The sequence below is a fragment of the Eurytemora carolleeae genome, unplaced genomic scaffold (genome assembly GCF_000591075.1).
Source record: "Eurytemora carolleeae unplaced genomic scaffold, Eaff_2.0 scaffold484, whole genome shotgun sequence".
NCBI lineage: Eukaryota > Metazoa > Arthropoda > Copepoda > Calanoida > Temoridae > Eurytemora > Eurytemora carolleeae.
Genome location: NW_019396528.1, coordinates 198,329 through 223,903, shown reverse-complemented (window position 1 = coordinate 223,903; position 25,575 = coordinate 198,329). Strand labels below are relative to the sequence as shown.

Sequence of the window (25,575 nt, the reverse complement as noted above, 5' to 3'; positions counted from 1 at the left end):
CAAAATTCAGATTTATTCAAATAGAGATGTTAATTAGGTACCTCAAAGTCTTTTTCGTCTTCATTTAAAGTTCCAAATGATACAGTGATGGACCATTTCTGCACAGGATTTTCATAGATCATGGGAAATGACCTAAGCTCAGCATAAATTTGAAAAATGAAATTTGGATTAAAGTTGATCCATTGGTTTTACCTCATACAAACTGTCATTGTTTTTGAAAATGGGTAAACTCCATTGACAGTCTTAACACATTCATGATCATTGCAGAAGAAGCAGAAGCTTGTCCTAGAGAAGAAAAGTCTGTAGATTTAGTCAATCATAACAGTAATAATGTAAGATCAAAGTAATAAATTTATTTGTAAATAATTTTAATTGCCATGGATCTATCAGAAATCTAAGAGAAGTTTTATTAAAATTAGTAAACTACTGCAATGTATGATATTCTTTTTATATTTGTTCGCAATCAATTTATCAGATTTAAGAGACACAGTGTCCAATATTATTGAAATAGTATTTGCTGTGTTATAAAACCCCTTTTTAATTTAAAACAGAGCAAAGTTAATTAATTAACAAATTTTGGTAAACACTGGTTTAAGAATGGAAATTCTATTAAATAAAAATAAAATGTTGATGATAGGTGATGCTTAGATTTAATGTAATGTATCTTAGTAGTGATTTGTGGTGTTTTTTATGACAAGGATGGTGACCAATAGGAAGGCTCATATTAGATGAAATTTTGATCATGTGACTGTGAAATGGAGTGTTCTGATTGGTTGAAATTGGTTGAAATTGGTGCTGTCAATAAAGACGTCATTCAGGATCATCTATAATGTGTGTGTAGCTGGAATATGAATATTCAAGACAGCAAGAGAGAGAAAATGTTTGAAAGAGTTTAGATGAGTGGTCAAACAGAAAAGATATAATTCCAGCTACACCCCCATACCAACCAATATTTTTTATTCTGAAAAAACCTTTCTTAGTTTTTAATCTTTATAGTTCTACCCTTCAGTGTCCTACAATTTTTTACATCCATTATAGTTCTACCTTTTATAGTTGTACATCCTTTAAAGTATTAGCCTTGGTTGTATGTCCTTTATAGTTCTATCCTTCATTTTTACATTCTTCATAGTTCTTATCTTCATTCTTCATTCTTTATAGTTCTATCCTTCATTCTACATCCTTCAAAGTTTAACCCTTCATTATATATTCTTTTTAGTTTGAACCATCCTCTACTTACTTCATAGTTCATTCTATCTATCATTATACATTTATTTAGTTTTACCCTTCATTATATATTCTTCATAGTTCTAACTTTCATCTACATCCTTCATAAATCTAACATTAATTTTACCTTTCATTATACATGTTTCATAGTTCCAACCTTCATTCTATGTCTTTCATAGTTCTAACCACCTTCATTTGCATCCTTTATAAGTCTATTCTTCATTATACTTCTCATCCTACAATTTTAGTAGTTCTAACCTTCACCTATATCCTTGAAATTTCTTCCCTTTATTATGGATCCTTTATATTTCTAACCTTTTTTACATTCTACATTTTACAACCTTTCAGAGTTCTAACCTTTATTCTTTATCTTTCATAGTTCTAATAACCTTCATTCTACATCCTTCATAGTGCTCACCTTCATCTACTTTCTTCATAGTTATAACTTTCCTTCAACATCCGTTAAAGTTTTATCCATCATAGTTTTACCCATCATTTTACATTCTATCCTTCATTCAACATCCTTCAAAGTATTGCCCTACAAAGAAGAATGTAAAATGAAGGCTAGAAATATGAAGGTTGTAGAAGGAAGGTTATAACTATGAAGGATGTAGATGAAGATTAAAACTATGACAAATATATAATGAAGTGTATAAATAAGAAGGATGTAGAATGAAGGTTAGAGATATAAAGAATTTAAAAAAAAGGTAGAACTATGAAGGATATAAAATGGAGGCTAAAACTATAAAAAATGTAGAAAGAAAGGTAGAATGAAGGTTAAAACTATAAAGAATGTAGAATAAAGGTTAGAACTACAGAAAATGAATAATAAAAGGTAGAAATAAAGATAGAACTATGAAGGATGTAAATGAATGTAATAACTATGAAGAATACATTATGAAGGGTAAAACTTTCATTCTACAATTTCATAGTTCTGACCTTTTTAAAGTTCTACGCTTTATTATACATTCTTTATATTTCTAACCTTTAGGCTTTATACTTAATTGTTCTACCCTTCATTCTTAATTGTACATTCTATCCTTCATTCTACATCCTTCAAAGTGCTACTCTTCATTATACATTCTTCATGTTTCTAACCTTCATCTACATCCTTCATAGTTCAAAACTTTATTCTGCATCCTTCACAGTTCTAACCTTCATCTAAATTATTCATTGTTCTAACCTTCATTCTACCTTTCATTCTACGTTTTTAATAGTTCTAACTTTCATTCTATATCATTCATATATCTACCTTTCATTATAAATTCTTTATATGTCTAATCTTTATTCTACATCCCTTATAGTCCCTTCATTAACTAATCTCCATAGTTCTAACCTTCATCTACATCCTTCATATTTCTAGCCATCATTCTACATTCTTTACAGAACTAACCTACATTCTGCATCCATCAAAGTTCTATCCTGTATAGTTTCACCCTTTATTTTATATTCTCCATCCTTTAAAGCTGTACCCTTCATTCTACATCTTCAAAGTTTTACCCTTTATCTACATCCTTCTTAGTTCTAATCTTCATTTAACCTTTATTTTACATTTTTATAGTTTTAACTAGGGCTGGCTGCGTTCCTGGTGGAAAGATCGTTCTTTCCCAAGAACAAACAGAACGATGAAGAACAATCCCATTCATGCTCTGATGACTTATACCATGACTCATCCATAGTGACTCATACCATGACTCAATTCTGATTTCTCATACCATGACTCACAAAAAAGGGGGGGCAACACCTCCCAAATGGGGGGTATTACCCCCTCCTACAGACAGGTTTGGTCAACAACAACCCCTTACCAGTTACGCCCCCCTCTTCCCTGTCATGCCCCCCATAATTGGTTTCCCCAGTCCCCCCAAGTTACGCCCCATTTCATAAATGTCGTCTTCCATCAACAAAGGCGACATTCACATTATAGACAATCCTGAATGTTGTCTTCATTGACACCAGCAATTTCAACCAATCAGAATGCTTCATTTCACTGTCATCTGATCAAAATTTCATCTGATAGAAGCCTTCCTATTAGTCGCCATCCTTGTCATAAAAGACACCACAAATCACTAGTTTTGTTACCTTGGTATTAAATCTGTTACCTTATATTATATCTGTTTCCTTCATATTATGTCTGTTAATAAGATTTATATCTTACAGCTCAGTATTATATTGGTTACTTAAATATTGTATCTGATACCTTAATATTTTAACTATTACCTCAGTATTAAATTTGTTCCTTTAAATTTTTATCTGTTACCAAAGATTATACCTGCTACCTTATTATTATATCTGCTACCTTATTATTATATCTACTACTTTAGTATTATATCTATTACCTAAGAATGAGATCTACTACCCTTAGCATTATGCCTGTCACCTTAGTATTATATTTGCTACCCGAGTATTATATCTGTTACTTTGGTATTATATCTGTTACCTAGCATTATATCTGCTACCTTAGTATAGTATCTGTTACCTTAGAATAATGTATGTTACCTTAAGTCATAATGTTTGTTCAGGAAATAAGTGGCTATTGGTTTGGATTCAATACAATGCATCCTGCAATATTGTTTGGTAGAGTACAGTGGATCAATTAAAGTGTGAAATAGTAATTCAACATTAAAGCAATTGTATTTGTCCTTAATATTTTCATTATGCAAATAATTTTACTTTTAGTTTGAAAATCAACTTACAAAGTGAAATGGGTTTCTGTATACTGCATATTGGCAGTGTTTCATGTTCAGTTATTGGTTAAAAAAAAGGATTTTATAAAATCAAATTAATTTACTAAGATGAGCTTATATACAGGGAATGTTTTTTTTCTATTATCACAGTCACCATTTTAATTGACTAATCTTCTTATGCTTTAATTGATTTCACTTACATGTAAAGAAGTGAGGGATAAATCAGAATGGCTAGTCTACACCACTTCATTTTCAATTCTTCAAGTAAATGATCAAAAAATTTGGATAACTTTTTTTTTAATCTTTTGAAGTAGAATTGTTTTGTTTTCATCTAGTTAATCTAAATAATATTAAACCACATCCATGAGAACTCAATGCATCTAGAGCTCTTTATAATTAATTGATTGAAGATGAGATGTAAAAATAGGGATTGATAGAGATGGGCGTGAATGGCTTTTTTTCATTTCCTTTGTTTATCATTTATGATCAACCCATTTAGTTTTTTTTTGCATCTGTTCTAATCAAATTGATTTTGTCCATTCTCAAAATTCTATTTTATCTATTTTATTTACACAGGAACACATCTCTAAAAGCAGAATGCAAATAGACAACTAATGCATGATGAAATGAAGATCAACAGGCAAGTTTTAGTGTAAATTTAATTTTTTGAAAATATCCTTTTGGTGAATATTTTACAACACTATGATTGGATTCTTTTTATCTAAAATCTTCCTTACGTGGAGCAAAGTCTTTAATTCCCAGCCTTACTTCAGTAAAATTTGCAAATAATATCTAAATGCTAAGTTGGAGAAATTTATTAAAAATTCTGAATGATTAAAACAGTAAAAATGTAAAGCATGAAATCTGCATTATGAACAAGATCAGAAACCAGATTTAGTTAATGCCTTGCACAAATAAATTAAATAAAATACATCAATTTTGATTATTTATCACCATCTTCTTGTTTTTCAAAACATTTGTTTTGTTCCTCAAATATGATATTCTCAATTTTTTTCATGAAAAGTCCTTTTAAACTTAAATAAAAATTCTTACTTTCAACTCATCTATCATTTTGTCATATGAGTCATACATAAAACTATAAAATCTATTTCTTGAAATTAGAATGATTTTTAGTTTACAATGAACTTAAATGGCTAAAGAAGATTGAAAATAAATTCTGTTCCAGGGATTAAAAGACCATGTGAACTTGTTGTTTAAAAAATGAACAGAATATGTCAATGAGTTTCTTTCCAGGATTATGTTTTATTTATATTTATCATTACTAACATATTGTTTAATCGGAAAAGCTGGGCTTAATTTGCTTTCCTTTTGATAGTCTAAACAATTTTAAAAACTCATTTTGAGCAAAAAAACCTTTAACTGAAGGTACATTTTCATACTGTTCTTTCTTAAATCACTAGCAACAAAAAGAAAAAAAGTTTATCAAATTAATTTTATTATATTTTAAAGGAATAATCTTCTTTAAAGTAATGGTACAATCCAAAGCTCCAATACACAATAGTGAAGATGATGATGAACAATGGTAAGAGTAGTTTGCCTAAAATATTATTTTAAATTGTTTATTTCTGCAGAACAATTTAATATATAACATGTAAAAACATCTTAAAGCATGTTTACCTGTTATTTCACCAAATTGAATCCAGTAGATGTCGATGTCAACCTTACTATAAAATTTTTGTCTGGCCTCTAGTTCTTCCTTCTCATTTCTTGCAATTAACTCAGGGTCAAAGGGGATACTCTTAGGAATCTAAAAAATAAAGATGATGATTAAAAAAAAAATTTGATTCTATAAACTTTGTGCTTACCTTTCCATCCTTCAATAAGAAACTTTTTTCCCGAACAAACTAAATAAGATAGTTTTTATCATAAGCATTCATTAATATAGAATAATTACCAGGACATTGGAATCATTATTTGTGGATTCTTTTTTGCCAACTTTAATCATTTTCCCATGATGGTTAATTTCTCTGTCTTGACCATCCTTTCTTTTACTATCCATGAAGGTATGAAGTAAAACCTAAAGAAGTAACATATTTCCAAGTTCAATGTAATTTAACTCTTAATATACCTCAAAAAATGGAATCACTTGAGAGAATATTAGCCAAATATCAATCAGTTTAACATATGCTGTTGGTGGTAGGCTATCTATAATTTACATAGTTAAAATCTTCTGCTTAGCACAAAAAATTATTAATGTTAAGGATTTATCACCCCTGTTTTGGGCCCTTAATATGAGGGTTTCTATTTTTTCATTTGGGACATACTCACCCATTGGGACTATAAGGCAGGGGTTTAAGTCATACAGAGTTATTTGAAAGTTTTCAAGTAGAATGGACGAGATGGAAGGATATCTGTACTTTATAGAGGGATAATGGATCAGATGAAAGGAGAATCAATTAAATGGTAAATTATTGATCTTTAAGAAGGAGAACAAATTAAATGAAAGAAAGATTAATCATTGACCTGAGACGCTAATAAACAAAGTTGTTAGAACCAGTAAAGATGTCAGATTAACTGTCACAACTGCTTCAAAGAAGAATGGTTTAAAGTAGTTGGTTACATATACTATTATTAGAATAAGAACTGATGGTAGATATGTTGTCAAAATCTCATTCATTATTCGTCTCTTCAGAACTATCATGATGCTAACCCCAGCCTCAGGCAATGCTAAAAGTATATCAAGATGTTTGTTATTTACAACCTTACTAAAATTATACTTACTTGAGTTGACATAATCTAGTTTCCAGTAGGTTAATATATATTGGGTTAAAACTGTTTCTCCTTCCATCAGAATAGAGTCTGGAGTAATTTCCATTACTGATTTTTCTGACCCTCGTACTGTTAGTAATACTTTACATATCTAGATAATAAGGTAATATAATCTTTTTACGTTTAAACATAGTAAAGCACACAGAGAAAGAAAACAAAAAGGTAAGATATGTAAGCAACTATCCACCCTATTAATTAATTAATAGGTTGGTTGGTTGGTTGTGTACATCAAGGTATGTTTAAATAACTGACACTGTTAACTTGTGTATAGAGTGATGATTTTCTTAGCAGGGAATTGATAAATCTTTTGATTATCTTTCTTTAAATGAAGAGAACATTTTTTGACCTTCCTCCAGAATTAATTATCACAAAACTCTAAAAAGTTTTTGTAAAGATAAAATTCTTAAATATCCGAATTTCCATGCATATTAGTAACATTAAATTCTAGAAAATTTCATGATGTATCCCTTTCAAACATAAACTGTAATACATCTGTAATGAAATAAAATGAAATGTATTTTTCTTCAAAATGAGTCATTTCCCCTAACTAACATCTCCTTCTTTCCATCTCATGCACAATGGTTTAGTGTTATAAAAAAACTCTCAATTTTGCAAATAGAATTTTTTGTACATTATCTCATAATGCAATATTTTGTCATTCTTGTCTTAACTTAATTAAAAAACTGAACTGGAATGTACTGCAGTATACTATTCTGTAATAACAATTTTACCATCCCCAAGAAATACAGTCACTCTATGTTAAAGTTTACAGTGTTAGATACGGAAACATATTGTGATGTACACCACCCACCACATTATTAATTATTTAATTGGGTGGTCGGTTGTGTAAATCTGAGGTAAGCTTTTCTCTTTGTTTCCTTTCTCTATGGTAAAGCAGGTTACCTGTGTATCAAAGGGATACATCTGGAGCTGATATTCACATTTAAAGGTTTTAGTGTAAACCTCTTGAAATTCCAGTTTGTTTTCATTTCCTGATATTGTCAGAAGAATTGACTCTATTTTATTTTTAGCCTAACTACAATTAACAGGTTTAGAAAAAAACTAGATTTATTTTAAGATGACCCATATTCTTTGAATATATTAAAAACAAAACAAGAATAAACAATAGAATCATGGAAAAGTATTGATTTTTCTAAAAAAAAAATTTTAAGTCTTGTAAATTATAGTCATTACTAACCATCAAAAATGTTTCGTTCTTCCAACACCTCAGGAGGACTTCGAACAAAATTTCCTTCACGGTATATGGTGACTTCACTATTTCTTGACACACTAATATAGAATCAAATTATATTAAAAAAATTTGAAAAAAGTCAGATTGCAAATTTCAGTTCTGAAAAATAAATTGTAATCTATGCATTAGATCTAACATCATGTAGTTGAAATATATAACTAAATGGTAAGAAAGTTTCAACCCAAAATTACAGACTGAGCTTACCGTGTATGGTTCAGGCTTGATTAGGGTTTCTAGTTGTAATTACGTTACGCGTAACACTTTCTTTCACTTAGGCAGGAGCATTACGTGTAATTAGGCGTTTATTACTTTTACAAAAGAAAGTCTGGTTTCGGGTAATTAATGCGTAATTACACGAAATTACGTAATACAAAACATTCCATAATAAATAAAGTACATTTTAATTCTGAGGAATAATTATAGCGGGAAAGTGTGTGTAAGGAAATGCCCGCTAAAACCATGTCAAACATATTTTGACGATTTAATTGCCATTTTTTTCAAACAAGGAAGGTAAACTAGATTGAAGGTAAATTAGATTGAAATATTAACAAGTCGTTGAAAATTGAAAATTTATAGATTAGGTATTTTTTTAAAAGATAAATTGTAGGCTCTTTGTTAAACTTTTTAAATGTTGAATGTGAAAATTACATCAACATTTTTCCTTGTAAGTTAGTTGTTTTATTTAAATTAAAAGTTTAAACTTCAAAATTTCATAGATGTAATTATTGCAAATTTTTGCAAAATTACTTTGCAGAAATAACAACATAATTTCGCGAAATTGAAGTTTCGCTAATCACCCATAATTAATACAAAATTTCGCAAATTACCTTGAAGAAATTACAAGAAATTATGTTGTAATTACGTGTTATTGAAGTTTTGCTAATTACACGTAATTAATACAAAATTTTGCAAAATTACCTTGTAAAAATTACGCAAAATTACGCTGTAATTACACATAATTATAGTTTCACTTATTACGCATAATCATTACAAAATTTCGCAGAATTAAATTGTAGAAATTACGCGAAATTACACCATAATTTTGCAAAATGGATTTTTCCCCAATTATGAGTAATCCTGCGAAATTACTCAAAATGAAAATTGTTACGCGTAACTGCACGTAATTATGCGTAAGAAAATAATCTATTATGTTGGAAACCCTAGGCTTGATTAAGAAAATTATCTTATTTAGATATTGTTTCTCTCAGTCTAAATATTTCTTTTCAATTATATAGTTATTAAAAATAGTTTGTATTAATAAACTATTTTACATTGTGGCTTCATTGTCCTGTGTATTTTCAAATACTACAAATGGAATCCAAATCTTCTCCATCTCATCTGCTGCAAGAGTATTTGAAGATTTTGTTTTCTTCAGATTATAATATGATAAACGATAATCATACCAATGCAATGCCAGGGCAAACTGAATAGATTTCATATAAATTTAGTTGCATTATTTCTGATTTAAATTAAATTATCAAATCATTGATTCTTTAAAATACCTTTAAAGTGAAAGCATGATTTATTTCTTGAATGCTGATAACATCCTTTATTGCAAAAGATATATTTACTTTTACTGGAACATTTGACTCATTAACAATATCAAATCTAAAAAGAAAAGGAAAGTAAAAGAAATTATTACAATCTAATTTTTATTTATATTTTTCATCTCTAATTTTTATTTTGGTGCAAGTAAAGTTGTGATGCTATAACTGCTCTATGTTCATTTCCTCTATGGTCATATGATCTATGACATTCACTTTTGCATTTGCTCTATATATCATATACTTAAATCTTCATCCTGTATGAGTATTGAGTATAATGTTATTTATAAATTAGATATAGAAATTAGTAGAATTGTAAAGATACTCAAAAGATATTGCAAATTACTATTTCCACAATTTAACTCTACTTTTTAGGACTAGGTAAGATGTTTTGAGGTAGGATTCAGGCTAAGTGCCATGCTATGTTTGTATTTGAAAAAGTGCAGAGTAATGTAAAGCAGAGTTTGTAATTGTTTTCCTGAATGGAGGAACAGTTTCCTTGTAGTTCTCTTTAATAAATATCATTTTGCAGTTGTCTTCATCTGATTCATCCAAACAATTAGTGGTCTGATCGCATCTATTTTACAAAAAGATATATAGGAGTGAATTATTTAGATTTTATTTGTCACCTTTTTTCAATATTAATACAAAGACCATCATTGCAAGTAAACTCTTCATCAGTACATGTTGTAAACATTATCTGTTTTAGTGTAGATTTGGTATTTTTTGAACAGGGATCTCGCTTGACACCACTAAATAGATAATGACAATTATTGATCTTGTTCCCACATGTATCGGAAGCAAATCTTATTTTTTATGAAATTGTTAATACATAATTCATTCAATTAAATAATAGGAAATTTAATCATTAATTACATCAATGATGAGAAAGATTTCAAAAGGACACCAAATTTCTATGTTGTTGAGTTCAAAAAGTTGGAAAAAATTTGATAGTTGTGATGAAAAAAAATCTAAAAAATATTTGTTTTTTAAACAAGTATCAATATTTGAGTATTGAGGAGAGGTCCATGAGAGGCCCCCAGTCCAAAGAAGGGTTCAAGGCCCTTAAGATAGTTTCTGTGATGCTGCCAAGTATTGAAAAAACCTCAAATTTAACCTCCCATAAGAAGAGAAAGACACGCTCTCAATCTCTAGTATCATCTCCTTTTCCTCAGCTGGACGGGGAAAATAGACATAAAAGCTCCGAGTGTGAAATTGAACCCTATCCTGACTCTAACCCTGATTCTGAGCCTGAAGCTGAACCTGAAACTGATCCTCATCCTCACTCTGAACCTGAACCTAATCCTGTGCCTGTTCCCGAGCCTAAACGAAGACCTACAAAGGCGGAACTAGATTTAATGTAATGCTATATCTTGTAATGTAATGTAAACCTGTTTAAATCTTTAAATGGATTAGCATAAAATAAATATTTAGATCTAAAAAAAATATATTTGAGTATTAATATTTAGTATGAATTCATCTACATGATGTAGTATAGTACTGCTTAACTAACAGAATCAAGTTATCATTTATTACTTTGACTTTTGAATATGATAATTGATAATGATATATTCATATTTCTTATTTATTTAAAGAAAAGCTTTTCAAGGGTCAAGGGGGGGGGGCTGAAAGTTTGAAAGCGTACAGGAGATTATCATTTCATTTTCATGGGACTCTATATAATTAATAAAACATACTGTTTTAATTAGGCTTAAAGAACTATTTATTGAGTGACTATAAGTAAATTAAGATTTTGTATTTTTTCTTATCAACAGAGTGTACTGAATACTAATCAGCTACTTGTTAGCCTGCTGGTTTGGGAAAGGAATCAATTCTTACTCGGCTATATATATATAGAAGAAAGGGGGGTGCATCGGTCCCCTGCACCCCCCCCCCTGGCTACGGCCTGGGTAAATATACAAAATAGCTATGCATTGCATTTTGACCTGAAGTCAAAAGTATTAATTCCAAAAAGCAAGGATTCTTCAGATGACGAAGATGTAGCAAAACTTGAGTTATCCTTTCTATCATACCACATCCATTTTTTTTGGTTCTGGAAATAACAAAAAATAATTTTATCAACAGCAATCTTCATTTTTTTTATTTTGTAAGACTTAAAAGATTGAAATAAGTTAAAATCTTTTTTGGGTATACAACTTGCGATTCTTCTCTTGTTATGCTAATAAAAATTTCACTTACTTCATCAAAAGTGAGAAAGGAAGAAAAAATTCCCAAATACAAAACTCTTCCTTGGTCATCAATATTGTATAGGTAAATGCTGTTAAATAATGAATTTGCACACAGTCCACGAACACTCACTTTCCTAAATGTCATCAGATTTTAAAGAAAATTTGGATATTTTGAAATGGTTAGATCAACAACTATAGCAGGGATCAAAATATCTAAATTTCATAAGTTTACTGAATGGTAGGCAGTAAACAGTCTCTCTCATCTGAAACAATTAAAGATGTATTTCACCAGACACTTCAGAGACTGAATTCATTATTATAGAACAGAATAACAGAGTCTATTCTTTATTGGTAAAGTAGCACTAATATCCCTTTGTCAACCATTAACAATAAGGTCTCCGTATAAAGTCGTCTTTAACTTAGGTCCCCTCTCAGAGACACCAAACCAAACAATTTTAACCCCCTTTATCTTTGATCTCCCTGATGGAGTCGTAAACAACCTCGTGTATTGTAAATCCATTTTCAAAAGTTAAACAAAGAATATTTTCACATAAAGATTTAGTGACTTTTGTTAATAATTAATTGTCATTTTATTCAGAAGTTTAAAACGTCTTTTAGTGCTGTTCAACTATTGTTAACCCCTTTATCTTCCGCTATTAGATCGTCAGGATTTTTTCATTATAAACGTTCATTATAACATTGGTACACGTTATCATATATGTAATTTTTTTTCAGGAAGTAAAGAGAATTTTTTGTTATTGATTTTTGATACGGGGGTTCATTCTGTTGTGTGTCTGTTGTTATAATTGGGAAATATTGTTGGGAAATATATATCCTTCAACAGCTGATTCCAGCAGGCCTATTATCATTTCATCTTGAGAATTTGTTTTCTTTCCGTCAACACCCTTATTGATGGACACAAACTGTTAGCTTTGTTATCATGCTTAATCTTTAAAGCAGTGTTCATTTTTGGCCTCTGCACTAGGAAGATATTTTGCAGAAAAATAATATTTTTTTTAAATTTTTGTAATGCAAACTCTTAATGACTAGATTTTAATCCTTTTTTTAATAATTTTACAATAATTTTGAAATTCTTTTCCTGTTGTTCCAATATTTCTCAAATGTTATGGTATTCATAAATACACCAAGCCAGTAAATACCTGACATTATGGTCCACTCTACATACACTGCATGCTTCAAAATCTAAGCACTCAGCATCCCCAACTTTGGCTTGATTTAACAAGGTAGTTGATGTATTTGCAGTGTCAAGCTCAGCTATTATTTGAAGACAATTATATTTGTCACCACCTGTATATGGTCTATTTGGCAACCAGTTCAGATAACTCACCTAATTAGAAATATTATGTCTAAAATTCTTAAGTTACATAAGTTTTTTGAAAGCCTTTGGGCTTTACTTCAATAATCTTTCAAAAAACTGCAAATTTGCAAAAATCCAAATATGTATTGCAAAAATGTGCAAAACCATTTGGAAATTGTTTAAAACCTAAGTGTGTATTCAAGAAAAACTGAAAAAATGCAAAAACCTTTAAAGCCGTCTGTGCAAAAATATGTGCAAAATTTCTCTGCAATAATGTGCAATCTGCTTGATTTTGTTATGGGCTTTTTCCAATGACTGGAAATAGGTCTTAATATAGAATTATCTGGTGGAGGTAAACAAAAGGCATTTAGGCAGTAATCTGACTTTTTTAGTTGGGCAAATGCCAAAATGGCCATGGAATATGTATCCACCAGAGAAGCAGTCATCACAGGGTCACTAAGAAGGTTCGGAAATTGAGACAAGGACAACCTTGGCTATGTGAATGTAGATGAGAAAGCCTGCAAGGAGACTTCAAAGCTTTCCAATGCGAGTGCAGAGGTAGCTAAGAGAGTCAGGTTAGTGACTTTGGGTAACTCTGGGATGATAAGAACCCAACTGGAGAGGAGCTGAGTGGAGCGACCTCAGATAGATAGAGTTTGGAACTGAAGTATCTACATCAACAAAATCGAAAACTTCCTTTGCTAAACCAAGTACTTCCTCTGTTAATATTAGGTGTGATAAATTCTCTCAAAATTGAATAAAAGAAGGAATGACCTTTACTTGATAAATATTGGGACAGAAATAAAGTTTTCCTTAGAAAAAAGGTTAATTTTGACTTCATAGTTCAAATAGATGATGCCCAACAGATATGCAATGGTTTTCTGTTATTGATTTCAACTCACTGTTTCTCCTGTTCTGGTGTTCCTCCAGACACCTTCCTCTTTATTGTCATCAATTCCAAGCCACATCCTTGGCAACATTATAATCAAACATCAAAACATTTGAAAAGGTTTTTTCATTTAAAAATTGAACAATTTTGTTTTTCCCATTTAAGTAATTCAGGACTCTTCTAATACAAACATCACCAGTCCAAAATATCAAAATATCAAGGAAATTAAAGCAATTTTGATGAAAACTCAAGTTTACTTGTAGATTTCATGGCCTTTTAAAATAATTTCTGTTTAATTTCAAGTATGATAAAAGATAAGCTTAGTTGTCATTCCAATGACCACATACTGCTGAGTGCTTGGAGGTATCATGCATTTTTTCAGTTATTATAAAAGACCACCTGAGCTCTGATTTATTCAAATTTTTTGATTTAGTGTTGCACACAGAATTTAACATTCTTGAATCTTCTATAAGATTAACCAAATTTTCAAACTCCTCTTGAGTGTTGTATGCGGCCAGATATCCTGACATCTTCCTAAAGTAAATAAAACTCAGACTATACTGCAATATAATCAAAGGAGTTGAGTTTTTGCCACAAACTCAACATTTCTAAGCCTTATATCTTTGCAACCTGAGATGGAATTTAAAGAATTTGAGCCGTGGTTTAAATCCACCAAAACCCGGTTTAAATTAAGCGCCAGCATAAATCTTGAAACATTTGATACAATTTTAAGTGGAACCAACCATATTTAAACCGCGGCTTAAATTTAAACCGCCGCTCAAATTCTTTAAATTCGGCCACTGATGAAGTAAACCTTTGATATTTCAAACTAAGATTACTTTATATAACATAATTCATAGTTTGAAATATCTATGGTTAATTTCAGTGGAATGTAAAGATATTGGGATTAGAAAATTTGGATTTGTTACAAGAACTCAGTTCCTTTATTAAAATAGAAATAAACGTTTACAGAAATTGAGTCTTCGCCATAAATTCTGAACTTCTAGTCCCCATATATTTGTAACCCAATGTTGTGGACCTTACATATTTCAAACTAAATATGAGTTCTGTTTGATCAAATAATCTAAGTTTCAAATAGCAAAGTTTTACACCATTGGGTTGCAAAGATGTAGGGAGAAGAAATTTGAGTTTGTGGCAAAGAGTCAATTACAAAGATCGAATTTCCCGCAGTGAATAAAGGAAAAGAAATTGTTGATTCTGCTTTTTTCGGAATCTGATTCAGGAGTTAAGGTAATAGGATTAAATTTTACCACCATTGACAGAGAAACAGATTTCGGAATTGGAAAAAATAGTGATTCTCTAACTCTTATGGAACAGTATCAAACTTTGGGATTGGAGACACTCATGATTCTCTATCTCTGCTTGGATAGTATTAATCTCTGGAATTGTGAAAACTCTTGATTCTAAAACGTTGATGAAACAGTATCAAACTCTGGTTTTGGAGAAACTCCTGATTCTCTAAGTTTACTAGAACAGAATCGACCTCCTGAATTAAAGAAACTCAAATTCTAGTCCCAGAATCTGGTTTCTCTAATGAATAATAATTGCCATTTTTTGGCAACTGATTCTAAATTATTGACACTTAGGGTTTACAGCATATGTATTGTCAAAATTGGGACAAAGAACTCGAATCTACATTGTTTTGAACAAAGGAGGCTTGTTTACCGTAGTACCTGCACATATTTTCTGCCCAAGGAGTCACAACTTTCTTCAGTGGGACAAAGTGCAAGCTGGTAGTTGAGATTTTACAAACATCAATGTCAAAGTCAACAATCTAAAATTGAAATACTTGTTTTAACTGTTCATTTGTGAAAATGGGCATGGACAACTCTTGTTCATTTTGAAGTACTCAACCTTTTTTGTTACTAGTAACAGGAAAGTATGCTATAATGAATCATCTCTTTATATTGAGACAAATATGTAGGATGCACACTGCAAGTTGCACTAGTATTGTTCTATACAAATATCTATTAATGACTGGGATACTCAACCTCTTTCTCTGAAATTTGTTTTCTTCCAACCAGCTCCCACTGGGTATTCTTCCAGCTAACTATATCTCCTTCTATGGATGTTTTACAACCTTGAACAGTTGAATATAGTTATTAATCTTTATGCTTTTGTAGATGTCAAGGATTAAATGTTAAGACACTGTTGGCTTTGAAGTTTCACCTTACCATTTCACTCAAACATTTGTGAAGCCATGGACATTAACTGAGAGGCATGGGCAGTGGGTATGTTCCTGTTTTTTTTCATTCCTTATTCCAGAACAAGGGATTTTTGCTAGATTTTTCGTTTTAATTACAATCGTTCCATCCCTATTCCGGTTCGTTCCGTTCAGTGTGTTCTTGATTGAGAACAGTTCCAAGGACGGTTCCAAGGAAAATATTGGAATGAGTTGAAGAAGGATGGACTAGGTGGGGGAGGGGTTGGGTAAAGGGAGGTATAACATGACATTGGCCAACCCCACCAAACTGACAGAATTTGCAATTAAACAGATAAATTAAAACTCGACAATTTTTCATCATTTCTTTTATTTCGAGATGATTTAGAACATTTAGATTAACCAATTACTGTTTGTTCCATGTTTATTCTTTTATAGATAGTTCCAATATTCTTATGAATGTGTTCAACGTGTTCGTTCTTTTTATGAAGCAATGCATAGTTCTTGATAATTCCGTTCGTTCCTGTGAAACAACGATTGTTCCCTGAGTTCAAGAGCGCTGTTGTAAACAATTTTTATATTCATGATTTATCTTTTGATAAAAACCTGTGATTTCAATCATTTCCTGATCGGTCAAAGCCTTTCCAAATATCTGCATATCTGATACCTAGGATTTTTTCTTTGGATTTATATAATAATGATAACAAAAATAGAAAAGAATAATATTGATAATGCATATATTTCTTATCCATTTAAATTACCTTTCCATACATAGACATGTATCCAGATAAAATAGTTCTCCAAGCACATCCAGGGGAAGCTATTGTAAAAGTGGTGCTAACTTTTTTATGTAAATCAATAACTGAATCATGCTTTCCTTCATAAACCTTTTCTCCATTATCATACAACTAAACAGAAGTTTAATATTATTTTTGAAAATGCATTAATGCAACAGAAAATTCCCAAAAACTTGAGCTTTGAATAATTTTTTTTAGACCTTTACTTCTCCATTCTCTGAATTAAAAGATAGGCATATATGATGCCATGTTTGTAACTCAGGAATCTTCGTTCCAAGCCCGATCCATAAATAATCAGTAGAAAATCCTCTGAAGAAAAAACATATTATTCCAAGAAATATATAGACCAGGAACCGCCATATCTGATGCGTCAAATNGTTTTAAATTTTAAAAGAAAGTTAAACCTCGGAAACAAGGATAAGTGGGAATCTTTTTACCTTGCTTCTCCTTTATAGTTGAACAAATCTCACTGAGCATGAATAAATTTTCCATATTGATCTGAAACCCAAAAATCATATTTAAATAAATTATTTTTTATCCGCACTAACTTAATATATTAACTAGTTTCTTTTGTTTTTGACTGTAACATCACTCTGTTTATCAGTGTTTAATCCTTTCTCTTCAACTGCTGTGGGGGCATTGGATTTGTTTACATTCCTCCCACAGTGTACAGTACACAATTTGCGTATATCTGAGTTGGGCGTTCCTGGTCTATATATTTGTTGTATTATTCTAAAGGAATTGAGTATTTGTCACAAATTCTGATTTCCTAATCCCTATATCTTTGCAACCAATATCGTCCTTTGATATTTCAACCTATGAATTCTGTCAGATCAAATGATCTAAGTTTGAAATATCATTGGTTTACACCTCCAGGTTGCAAAGATATTGAGTTTATGAAAAAACTCAATTCTTTTGAAATGAGTTTTGAAGCCACCTTATTTTGAGTCCTAACCAAGGACCTGTAGACCAAACACCGTACAGAATACCTTCCTAAAATCAAGTTTAAATGGCAAGGTTTGTGACAAAGACTTACTGTCTTTGTGAAAATTCAATATTGAAAACAGTGATTTTTTATATTCAACCAAAATATGCTGCAGCAGATTAAGCAACACTAAAAAGGTAAAAAAATAATACTGGAACGCAAGAGTATACTTAAATTTAGCATTAATAATGCCAATTATTTGATACGAATCATTTATCTGTATGATACAGTGAACTCTTAATAACGAATACATCGGAAGAATTTATCAAATGTCGTCTTGACAATTTTTCAATGAGTTTTATACTATATTACGTAAATTTCGGTATTTGCGAAAATAAATAAAGAGCCATGAATATGCGAGAACAGTTTTAAAGAGTTCCATATAATCATTTAATTAAAAAACTAAATATCTACAACATTACATTATCAGAAAGTGAAGAATACGATATTTGATGAATTCTTTCGATGTATTCGTTATTAAGGGTTTCACTGTATTATCTTAATATACCACATAGTCTGTTTCATCTTCATTTAACGTTCCAAAAGATGCCACAGTAGACCATCTTTCTTCAGGGTTTTCATACAACATTGCAAATGACCTAAAATTTAAATTGAATGATTTCAAATTACAAAACATTGATATTTTTCCCTCGTTATTCTTTTTCTTTAAATCCCATTTCTCTACTTTCGGGGATTATTTTGGAATTTTTTCTTTAATAAAAAATCGTTGATTTACAAAATTTAATGAAAATAATATTTGTTGGAGGCTAATTTTTTTGATTTTGATCATTCATAAACCTTCCCTTGGGTCATGTGAGGTCCCACAAAAAAATCGGGCTCGATCAGTTCAGCCCTTTCGACGTTTTTTGGATACAAACAAACAAACACCCAAAGACAAGCAAAGTATATATACAGATTTATAATCTCTGTTTATATGCTTGTTTAGATGTCCGGTCATAACTCAGAAACACCTGAACAGATTTGCCTCAAATTTTGATTAAGAAACTCGGTAAAACAACTGGAATGTTCTTAACTTGGTTTAAGTGGGTTGACTTAGTTTCCAGGCAAAGCTAGGTTTCCAAGCTATTGTAAACGTTAAACGTCTATTTTATCTTGGAAAATGAGGTGTCTAAAATATTTCTGAAAGATGGACTGTATCGAACAGGAACAATTGTATTTTGGTCTTTATATAGAAATGTTTACCTCCAGTTTGACCAAGGTTGTATTATATAATATATATACAACGTACCTTGTGTTTGACCAAGGAGAATTGAAAAGAAGGAGGGGGCGATAGGGTTTCCGTACACTTTGCTGTGTCGTTTTTGGACTGCTGAAGAACTAGTTTTTGCGTAACAACAATAATAAAGATTGTAAACAATAACACAAATGATAAACAGACATCTGGCGCATCTCTGGCGTTAGATGAAGATTCATTTGTTACGCAAAAACTAGTTCTTCAGCAGTCCAAAAACGTCACAGCAAAGTGTACGGAAACCCTATTGCCCCCTCCTTCTATTCAATTCTCCTTGAGTTTGACAGTCCCTTTGACAGACCAAGTATTATCCTTTAAGTGGGTAACCCTGTCCTTGGAATACCTTCTTTATATTGTGCCGTATTATGTTTAAATTAATTTACCTCATACAAAGGGTCATTGCTTTTGCATATTTGTATTCTCCTTTCACAGTTTTTACGCACTCATGATCATTACAAAAGAAACAGGAACTGGTTCTACAACAAATAAATTGAGTCTTTGCCACAAACTCTGAATTTATAATCCCTATATCTTTGGAACCCAATGTCGGAAATCTTTGATATTTCAAACTTATATTATTTGATCTAACAGAATTCATAGTTTGAAATATCTAAGGTCTACGACATTGGAATCCTAAGATATAGGGTTTAGAAAAGCAGAGTTTGTGGCAAAGACTCAATTCCTTTAAAGCTTATTATTTTACATTGTTAATGTATGATTAGATTTATTTACCTATATTTTGCTTTATAATTTAATTTACATAGTGCAGTCTCACGAAACATGACGGTTGGTAAATAATTTTAAATTACTTAGAAATCAATATTACTATTTAATATGCACGCAGTATCAAATTTTTCATTGATCACTTTGGTATCAAACAACTTAACAAATTAGAAAGAAGACATTTCAAACTAATCTCCAACTGCCATGTTTCAAGGGACATCTTGTACATTAAAGACGACATTGTTACCTTCCATAACAAGGTTTGATTTTACAGAAAATCAAATATACTGTAAAGCAAATATCATAAATAAACATTGATTTATGAAACAATATAATAATGGAGTCAAAGGATTTGTGGCATCCACAAGATATTCTGTGTACTTTAACTTGACTAAGATGTATTATCATTCTATATTCTACTTGTAAAAGAAAAAGAAAATTTTAATTTCAGAAAGGGAAAAGAATCAATTAGTCCAAATCATAATGATCATTAATAATTTATTTTTACCATCCCCAGTTGGTATTTTCGATATGGAAACCCAAAAAATTGACACTGTGTGTCAGAAATTTTACAGGTTACCATGAATAATGAATACTGGTATAACTTTGTGACCTTGAATTGCTCCTTTAGTTTTGATTTCACGCACGAGTATGAGAAAAGCAGATTCACGGCCGGTTAGATTTTAGAAATTAAAACGTCTTCTCAATTGTTATTAAAAAAGATGATTTACGATTGAAAAATATAAGATTTTTACTTTTTATGCAATGTACTTTAGTTTAAATTGAATGGTTTTAATTTTTCAAAATATAAATAAAAATGAAGCTGATGGGCCTCATTCCTGTCCAAGCATATTTTTGGAAATGACTAGATTAAAAAATGTAAATACAGTAATAACCAGAAAACTGCAGAATAGGAAGACGACATTAAGACAAAACAGAAGTGCATTTGATGTTGTTACAAAGTAAGTAGTTTAACTAGTAAGATATAAAATCACTTGTTCAGTGAAATGGGTCTGCAATGCATACAATGCACAATTGCGGTGCCTCATGTTCATTTGACTATTTAAAGTCATAAATTAAGTCTAAAAGTCAACTTCCTATTCCAAGTGTTCTGGTTATCACTGTAGATACTAAAAACACGATAAGATGATACAGAGCGTCCCATATCATATTAGACTATCTCCAAGCTTCAATGCCAAATTAAACCCATAATACCCGAAAAACCTAACATTTTCTGCAAGAAAAAAATTATATAAGCCTTATTCAATTTTATGAAATGATATATTCTTCTTATAATTTCTTATTAGTCCCAAAAAAACATAATATAGACTGATTAACGATCTAATATGGGACACCCTGTATATATTACCTTAAATCATAACGCTTATTCAGGAAGTACGTTACAATGGGTTTGGATTCCGTAACAGACATCCTGTTGATTACAATAATGATAATAATAACAATAATAATAATGATAACAATAATAATAATAATAATAATAATAATAATAATAATAATAATAATAACAATAATAATAATAATGATAACAACAATAATAAAGATTGTAAACAATAACACAAATGATAAACAGACATCTGGCGCATCTCTGGCGATAATAATAATAATAATAATAATAATAATAATAATAATAATAATAATAATAATAATAATAATAATAATAATAATAATAATAATAATAATAATAATAATAATAATAATAATAATAATAATAATAATAATAATAATAATAATAATAATAATAATAATAATAATAATAATAATAATAATAATAATAATAATAATAATAATAATAATAATAATAATAATAATAATAATAATAATAATAATAATAATAATAATAATAATAATAATAATAATAATAATAATAATAATAATAATAATAATAATAATAATAATAATAATAATAATAATAATAATAATAATAATAATAATAATAATAATAATAATAATAATAATAATAATAATAATAATAATAATAATAATAATAATAATAATAATAATAATAATAGTAATAATAATAAGAACAATTTACTGCTTAATTTTTAAGTTTAAACATGTAGTTTACAGATGACTGAACATTTTTCTCAAATACTAATTTTGCAGTCATTATACAATGGTCGGTGTTTTTGTAAATGTAATGAAGACGACTTTTGTAAAAAGATTATTATTTTTACTACAGTTTACAAGTAAACTAGGAGTAGCTCTTAATTGACAGCCTCTCTAGGATCCATGCTGTTTAAAAGCTTTGTAGAACTCAAAATTGAAATCATACGTCGTCTTCGTTGTTTTGATAAACACTGTGCCTTTATAACCTTATGTCGTACTCGTAAACCTTTGATTTTAAACTATTATTTTTACTAGATCTTATACCCAGGTATATAATATATAAAATTTGCATTGTTAGGTTGCAAAGATAAAGCCATTAACTAATTTTAATTTCAGTTCCTTTATCAAGAAATTATATTTTCTATTTCAAATAGCAAATGGGACATAACTTTCTAACTACAGATGCTGCACTGTATTCCTAAGAAATACACGAAATTGTAAGCTCACATAATTGTAATCCTATTTTAAGTCTAAATTATTCTTATTTTTGTCTTAGATTGCATTCACAATCACAACACATGTATGCGTTAATAAAAGATTACATTATAAAGAGTAGAATAAAGATAAAAATACCAGGCCAATGCAATTTCATTTTCACACCTGAAATAACATTTTTTTATTTACTTTATTTATTGACTATGATTAAAATCATAAGCTTCATATCGGGCATTGGGAAAGATATTTCATAGAAAGACATTTCATGGATAGGACATTTCATGGATAGGACATATCATAGATAGGCCATTTCATAGATAGGACATTTCATAAACAGAGAAGATTTTCCATGACAGAGGATATTTTTTCTGAAATGATATTTTTTCTTTTTTTATCTTCATATTATATTTTCCCTTGTCTATGAAAAATTTTACCACGTAGGCCAGTTTTCCTTCTACCGGGTCAAAAAAACAGCTGAGAAATTGCAGTTTTTCGATTTTGTTTCGCGAATTTTTAACAATTTACTCAAGCATTTTCCTTCAACAAAAGCACTTTTAGGGAAAAACTTTGAAATGGACAGAAAGGTGTTTACAGATATAATTAAGTTGAATTTTTAGTCCTTAGAAAAAAGTACTCTTTATACAGTGATGTTCTAAATAAGCCGATATAATGTAAATCGATTGATAACTTCAAATTCGCCTTTAACCCTTAGTAATAGTTTGCGACATTAAACGTAAGTAACCTGTTTTAGCCGGGTTTTAGCACTTTATTTTTATGAAACAAAATTCATATGATAGTCCTTTCTGCAATGATTAAACCCGATATGATATTTAATTGTATAAATTAGTATAAATAAATATTTAGATTTTATAAAATTGTTTTGAAAACGACATGCTTTCCACTTATGGTTAAAAAACAAACGATATTTTCACTCAACCATTTAAGCCTGACAGTGAACAATATTAAAGCATCCAATATATATGGTATTTACACCAGGAAAATATTAAAATATTGATACATGGTATCAATAACTGAAAAATATTAACCCTATTTATCCTGGGGGGGGGGGTCAATTTAACCCCCCCCATATCGTTTTTTGCGATAACTCAAAAAGTTTTGAGCTAGGAAGCTCAAATTTTCATGTCCAGTACTTAAAGCTAAAAGCTGGGCCTTTATACCTACTGCCTGAGTCCTCCAGCTTACTGCCTAAATGCCTTATTTTTCCTATGCCAGACTAAATCTATATTTAGACCTACTTCCATCTATTGTATTTTAACATGTTAAAGTAACCAGACCCCACATTATTGCAAAGAAATTTTGCATAGAGTTTTGCACAGATGCCTTTAAATGCAATTTTGCAAATGTTTTTGCTTATTTGAATTTGCTGGGTCAAGGGCTTTTCAAAATGTATAATTTTTTGCAATTTGCTCAATTTTTTGCAATTTTTATGCTTAATAACTAGATTTTGCAATAAATATTTGGATTTTTGTAAGTTTGCCATTTTTCTTGCAGACTATTGAAGTAAAACCCAAGGGCTTTCCAAAATGTTATAGATTTGGGGAGGCCAATTTTGCCCCCCCCCCTGGCCCCCAGGAAAATGTAAAAAAACATCTGGAAAATATTTAAGTATCGATACATAGTATTTAGACCAAGAAAATATTAAAGTTTAACTTTAACATTGATATGATCAAATAATCATATAGATAAGTCAAAAAAGCTACTTTTCTTCTGAGAGCTATTTTGAAAGCGCAAATTAACATCCCAAAATAAAAAATAAATTTAATTTTTCTTAAACAGTTTAATAATTTCTGCCTCATAAGTCAGAATGCGTCTGATAAAGTAAGAGAAAGACAGCGAAATAGATTAATATAAATAATCCTGACAGAGCAATTTCATAAGCACCAAATTTGCCTAATTAAGAGCATGATGTCTCAATTGATTACAGTTACTAGAGCTGGGCAAATTATAACTTTTAAAAATACGTTCGTTAACAGATATAAAATTAACGAAACTTACGGCGGCGCGGCACACCCTACTGGTGTGCAATCGAATATCCAAGCTGGGCCCACTTTTGCAGTCCTACTTTGGACTGAACCGCCAATTTGCAATTAATAAAGCGGCAGAGCTCTGTGACTGAAAGGCTTATCAAGAAGGTCAGTCTGCAATGGATAGATTCAGACGAGAATGGCTGGATTCGTCAAAGAAAAAAGAAACAGAGAGTAAAATTTCTGTGGAAAAGTAACTTTAGAAAATTAAGCAATATAATAATGCTTTAGAGAAGTGAAATGATTAGTTTTGGGTTGGGTTGAATTTTATTGCTAAAACTACAAAAAAAAGAAAATGTATGATTTTAAACACCTTTGACACCTTAAACAGCTTTGACAAGTAAAAGAATTATAGCTAGAAAGTAAACAGAAATTGCATGACAAAAAGAAATATATTTTAACATTTTCTACAATATTTTTTGTGTTTGAAAATATTGTTACAATTGAAGTGGAGGGTGTGTAGGGGGGATATTTAATATTTATATACATAACACCTTGTTTTGTGTTTTTGTGCAGTTTGAAAATATTGTTACAATTGAAGTGGAGGGTGTGTAGGGGGGATATTTAATATTTATATACATAACACCTTGTTTTGTGTTTTTGTGCAGTTTGAAAATATTGTTACAATTGAAGTGGAGGGTGTGTAGGGGGGATATTTAATATTNACCACCCCACCCAAACAAATATAAAAAATGCCAACACTCAAAAGATGAACAAGTATGAACATTTTATCACAGATATTACAACTAGGGATGTGTCTGTTCACCCTTTTGAAATCGGCTCAAGAGGATACATCTCACCATCAAATAAAGCAAATCTAAAGAAACTGCATAAGTTCTGCAAACCCAGTGTTAGTTTCAAAGCAATGTGTGAAAATCTATCAAGCCTTGCTTACCATCATACCACATTTTTAGAAAACGAAAAACGCTAGACTGGGACCAAGAAACTTCATTTCTGAAAACCACCTCTGAATAACTAAATTATACTCACGCTAAAAGTCTTGTATTGCACAAGCTATTAGTTCAACCAGAACACAACCCACCTGGCTCTAAATTCCACACAGGGACACAAGTGTAGCTATCCAACAAGCTATTAGATCAGTGCTCTAAATGCGGCACAGGGAGACAATCCTAGCTATA

At 30.2% G+C, this 25,575-nt stretch overlaps 3 protein-coding genes across 3 annotated transcripts; all 3 read right to left on the bottom strand.

Annotated features, from left to right (window-relative positions):
* Window positions 1-29: 29 nt before the first annotated feature.
* LOC111704903 (uncharacterized) lies at window positions 30-4,218 on the bottom strand. The gene is made up of 4 exons (XM_023477291.1): window positions 4,109-4,218; window positions 3,721-3,783; window positions 193-285; window positions 30-132 (listed from the first exon to the last, which is right to left on the bottom strand). Exons 1-4 carry the CDS (start codon window positions 4,156-4,158, stop codon window positions 30-32), a joined length of 309 nt encoding a protein of 102 aa, XP_023333059.1. The 5' UTR covers window positions 4,159-4,218.
* A 1,135-nt stretch (window positions 4,219-5,353) lies between these two features.
* LOC111704910 (glutamate-gated chloride channel alpha) lies at window positions 5,354-9,588 on the bottom strand. Its single transcript, XM_023477300.1, has 11 exons — window positions 9,453-9,588; window positions 9,222-9,373; window positions 7,897-7,988; window positions 7,602-7,690; window positions 6,651-6,789; window positions 6,393-6,596; window positions 5,998-6,074; window positions 5,824-5,946; window positions 5,735-5,773; window positions 5,547-5,676; window positions 5,354-5,466 (listed from the first exon to the last, which is right to left on the bottom strand). Exons 2-11 carry the CDS (start codon window positions 9,281-9,283, stop codon window positions 5,366-5,368), a joined length of 1,056 nt encoding a protein of 351 aa, XP_023333068.1. The 5' UTR covers window positions 9,284-9,373; window positions 9,453-9,588; the 3' UTR covers window positions 5,354-5,365.
* Window positions 9,589-9,648: 60 nt separating this feature from the next.
* On the bottom strand, window positions 9,649-22,552 carry LOC111704904 (uncharacterized). The gene is made up of 17 exons (XM_023477292.1): window positions 22,499-22,552; window positions 21,199-21,261; window positions 19,490-19,582; window positions 18,363-18,453; window positions 17,807-17,862; window positions 17,070-17,178; window positions 16,834-16,980; window positions 16,679-16,739; window positions 15,903-15,991; window positions 15,585-15,685; window positions 14,290-14,424; window positions 13,904-13,970; window positions 12,844-13,031; window positions 11,694-11,817; window positions 11,441-11,547; window positions 10,124-10,246; window positions 9,649-10,071 (listed from the first exon to the last, which is right to left on the bottom strand). Exons 1-17 carry the CDS (start codon window positions 22,546-22,548, stop codon window positions 9,915-9,917), a joined length of 1,761 nt encoding a protein of 586 aa, XP_023333060.1. The 5' UTR covers window positions 22,549-22,552; the 3' UTR covers window positions 9,649-9,914.
* Window positions 22,553-25,575: the final 3,023 nt, after the last annotated feature.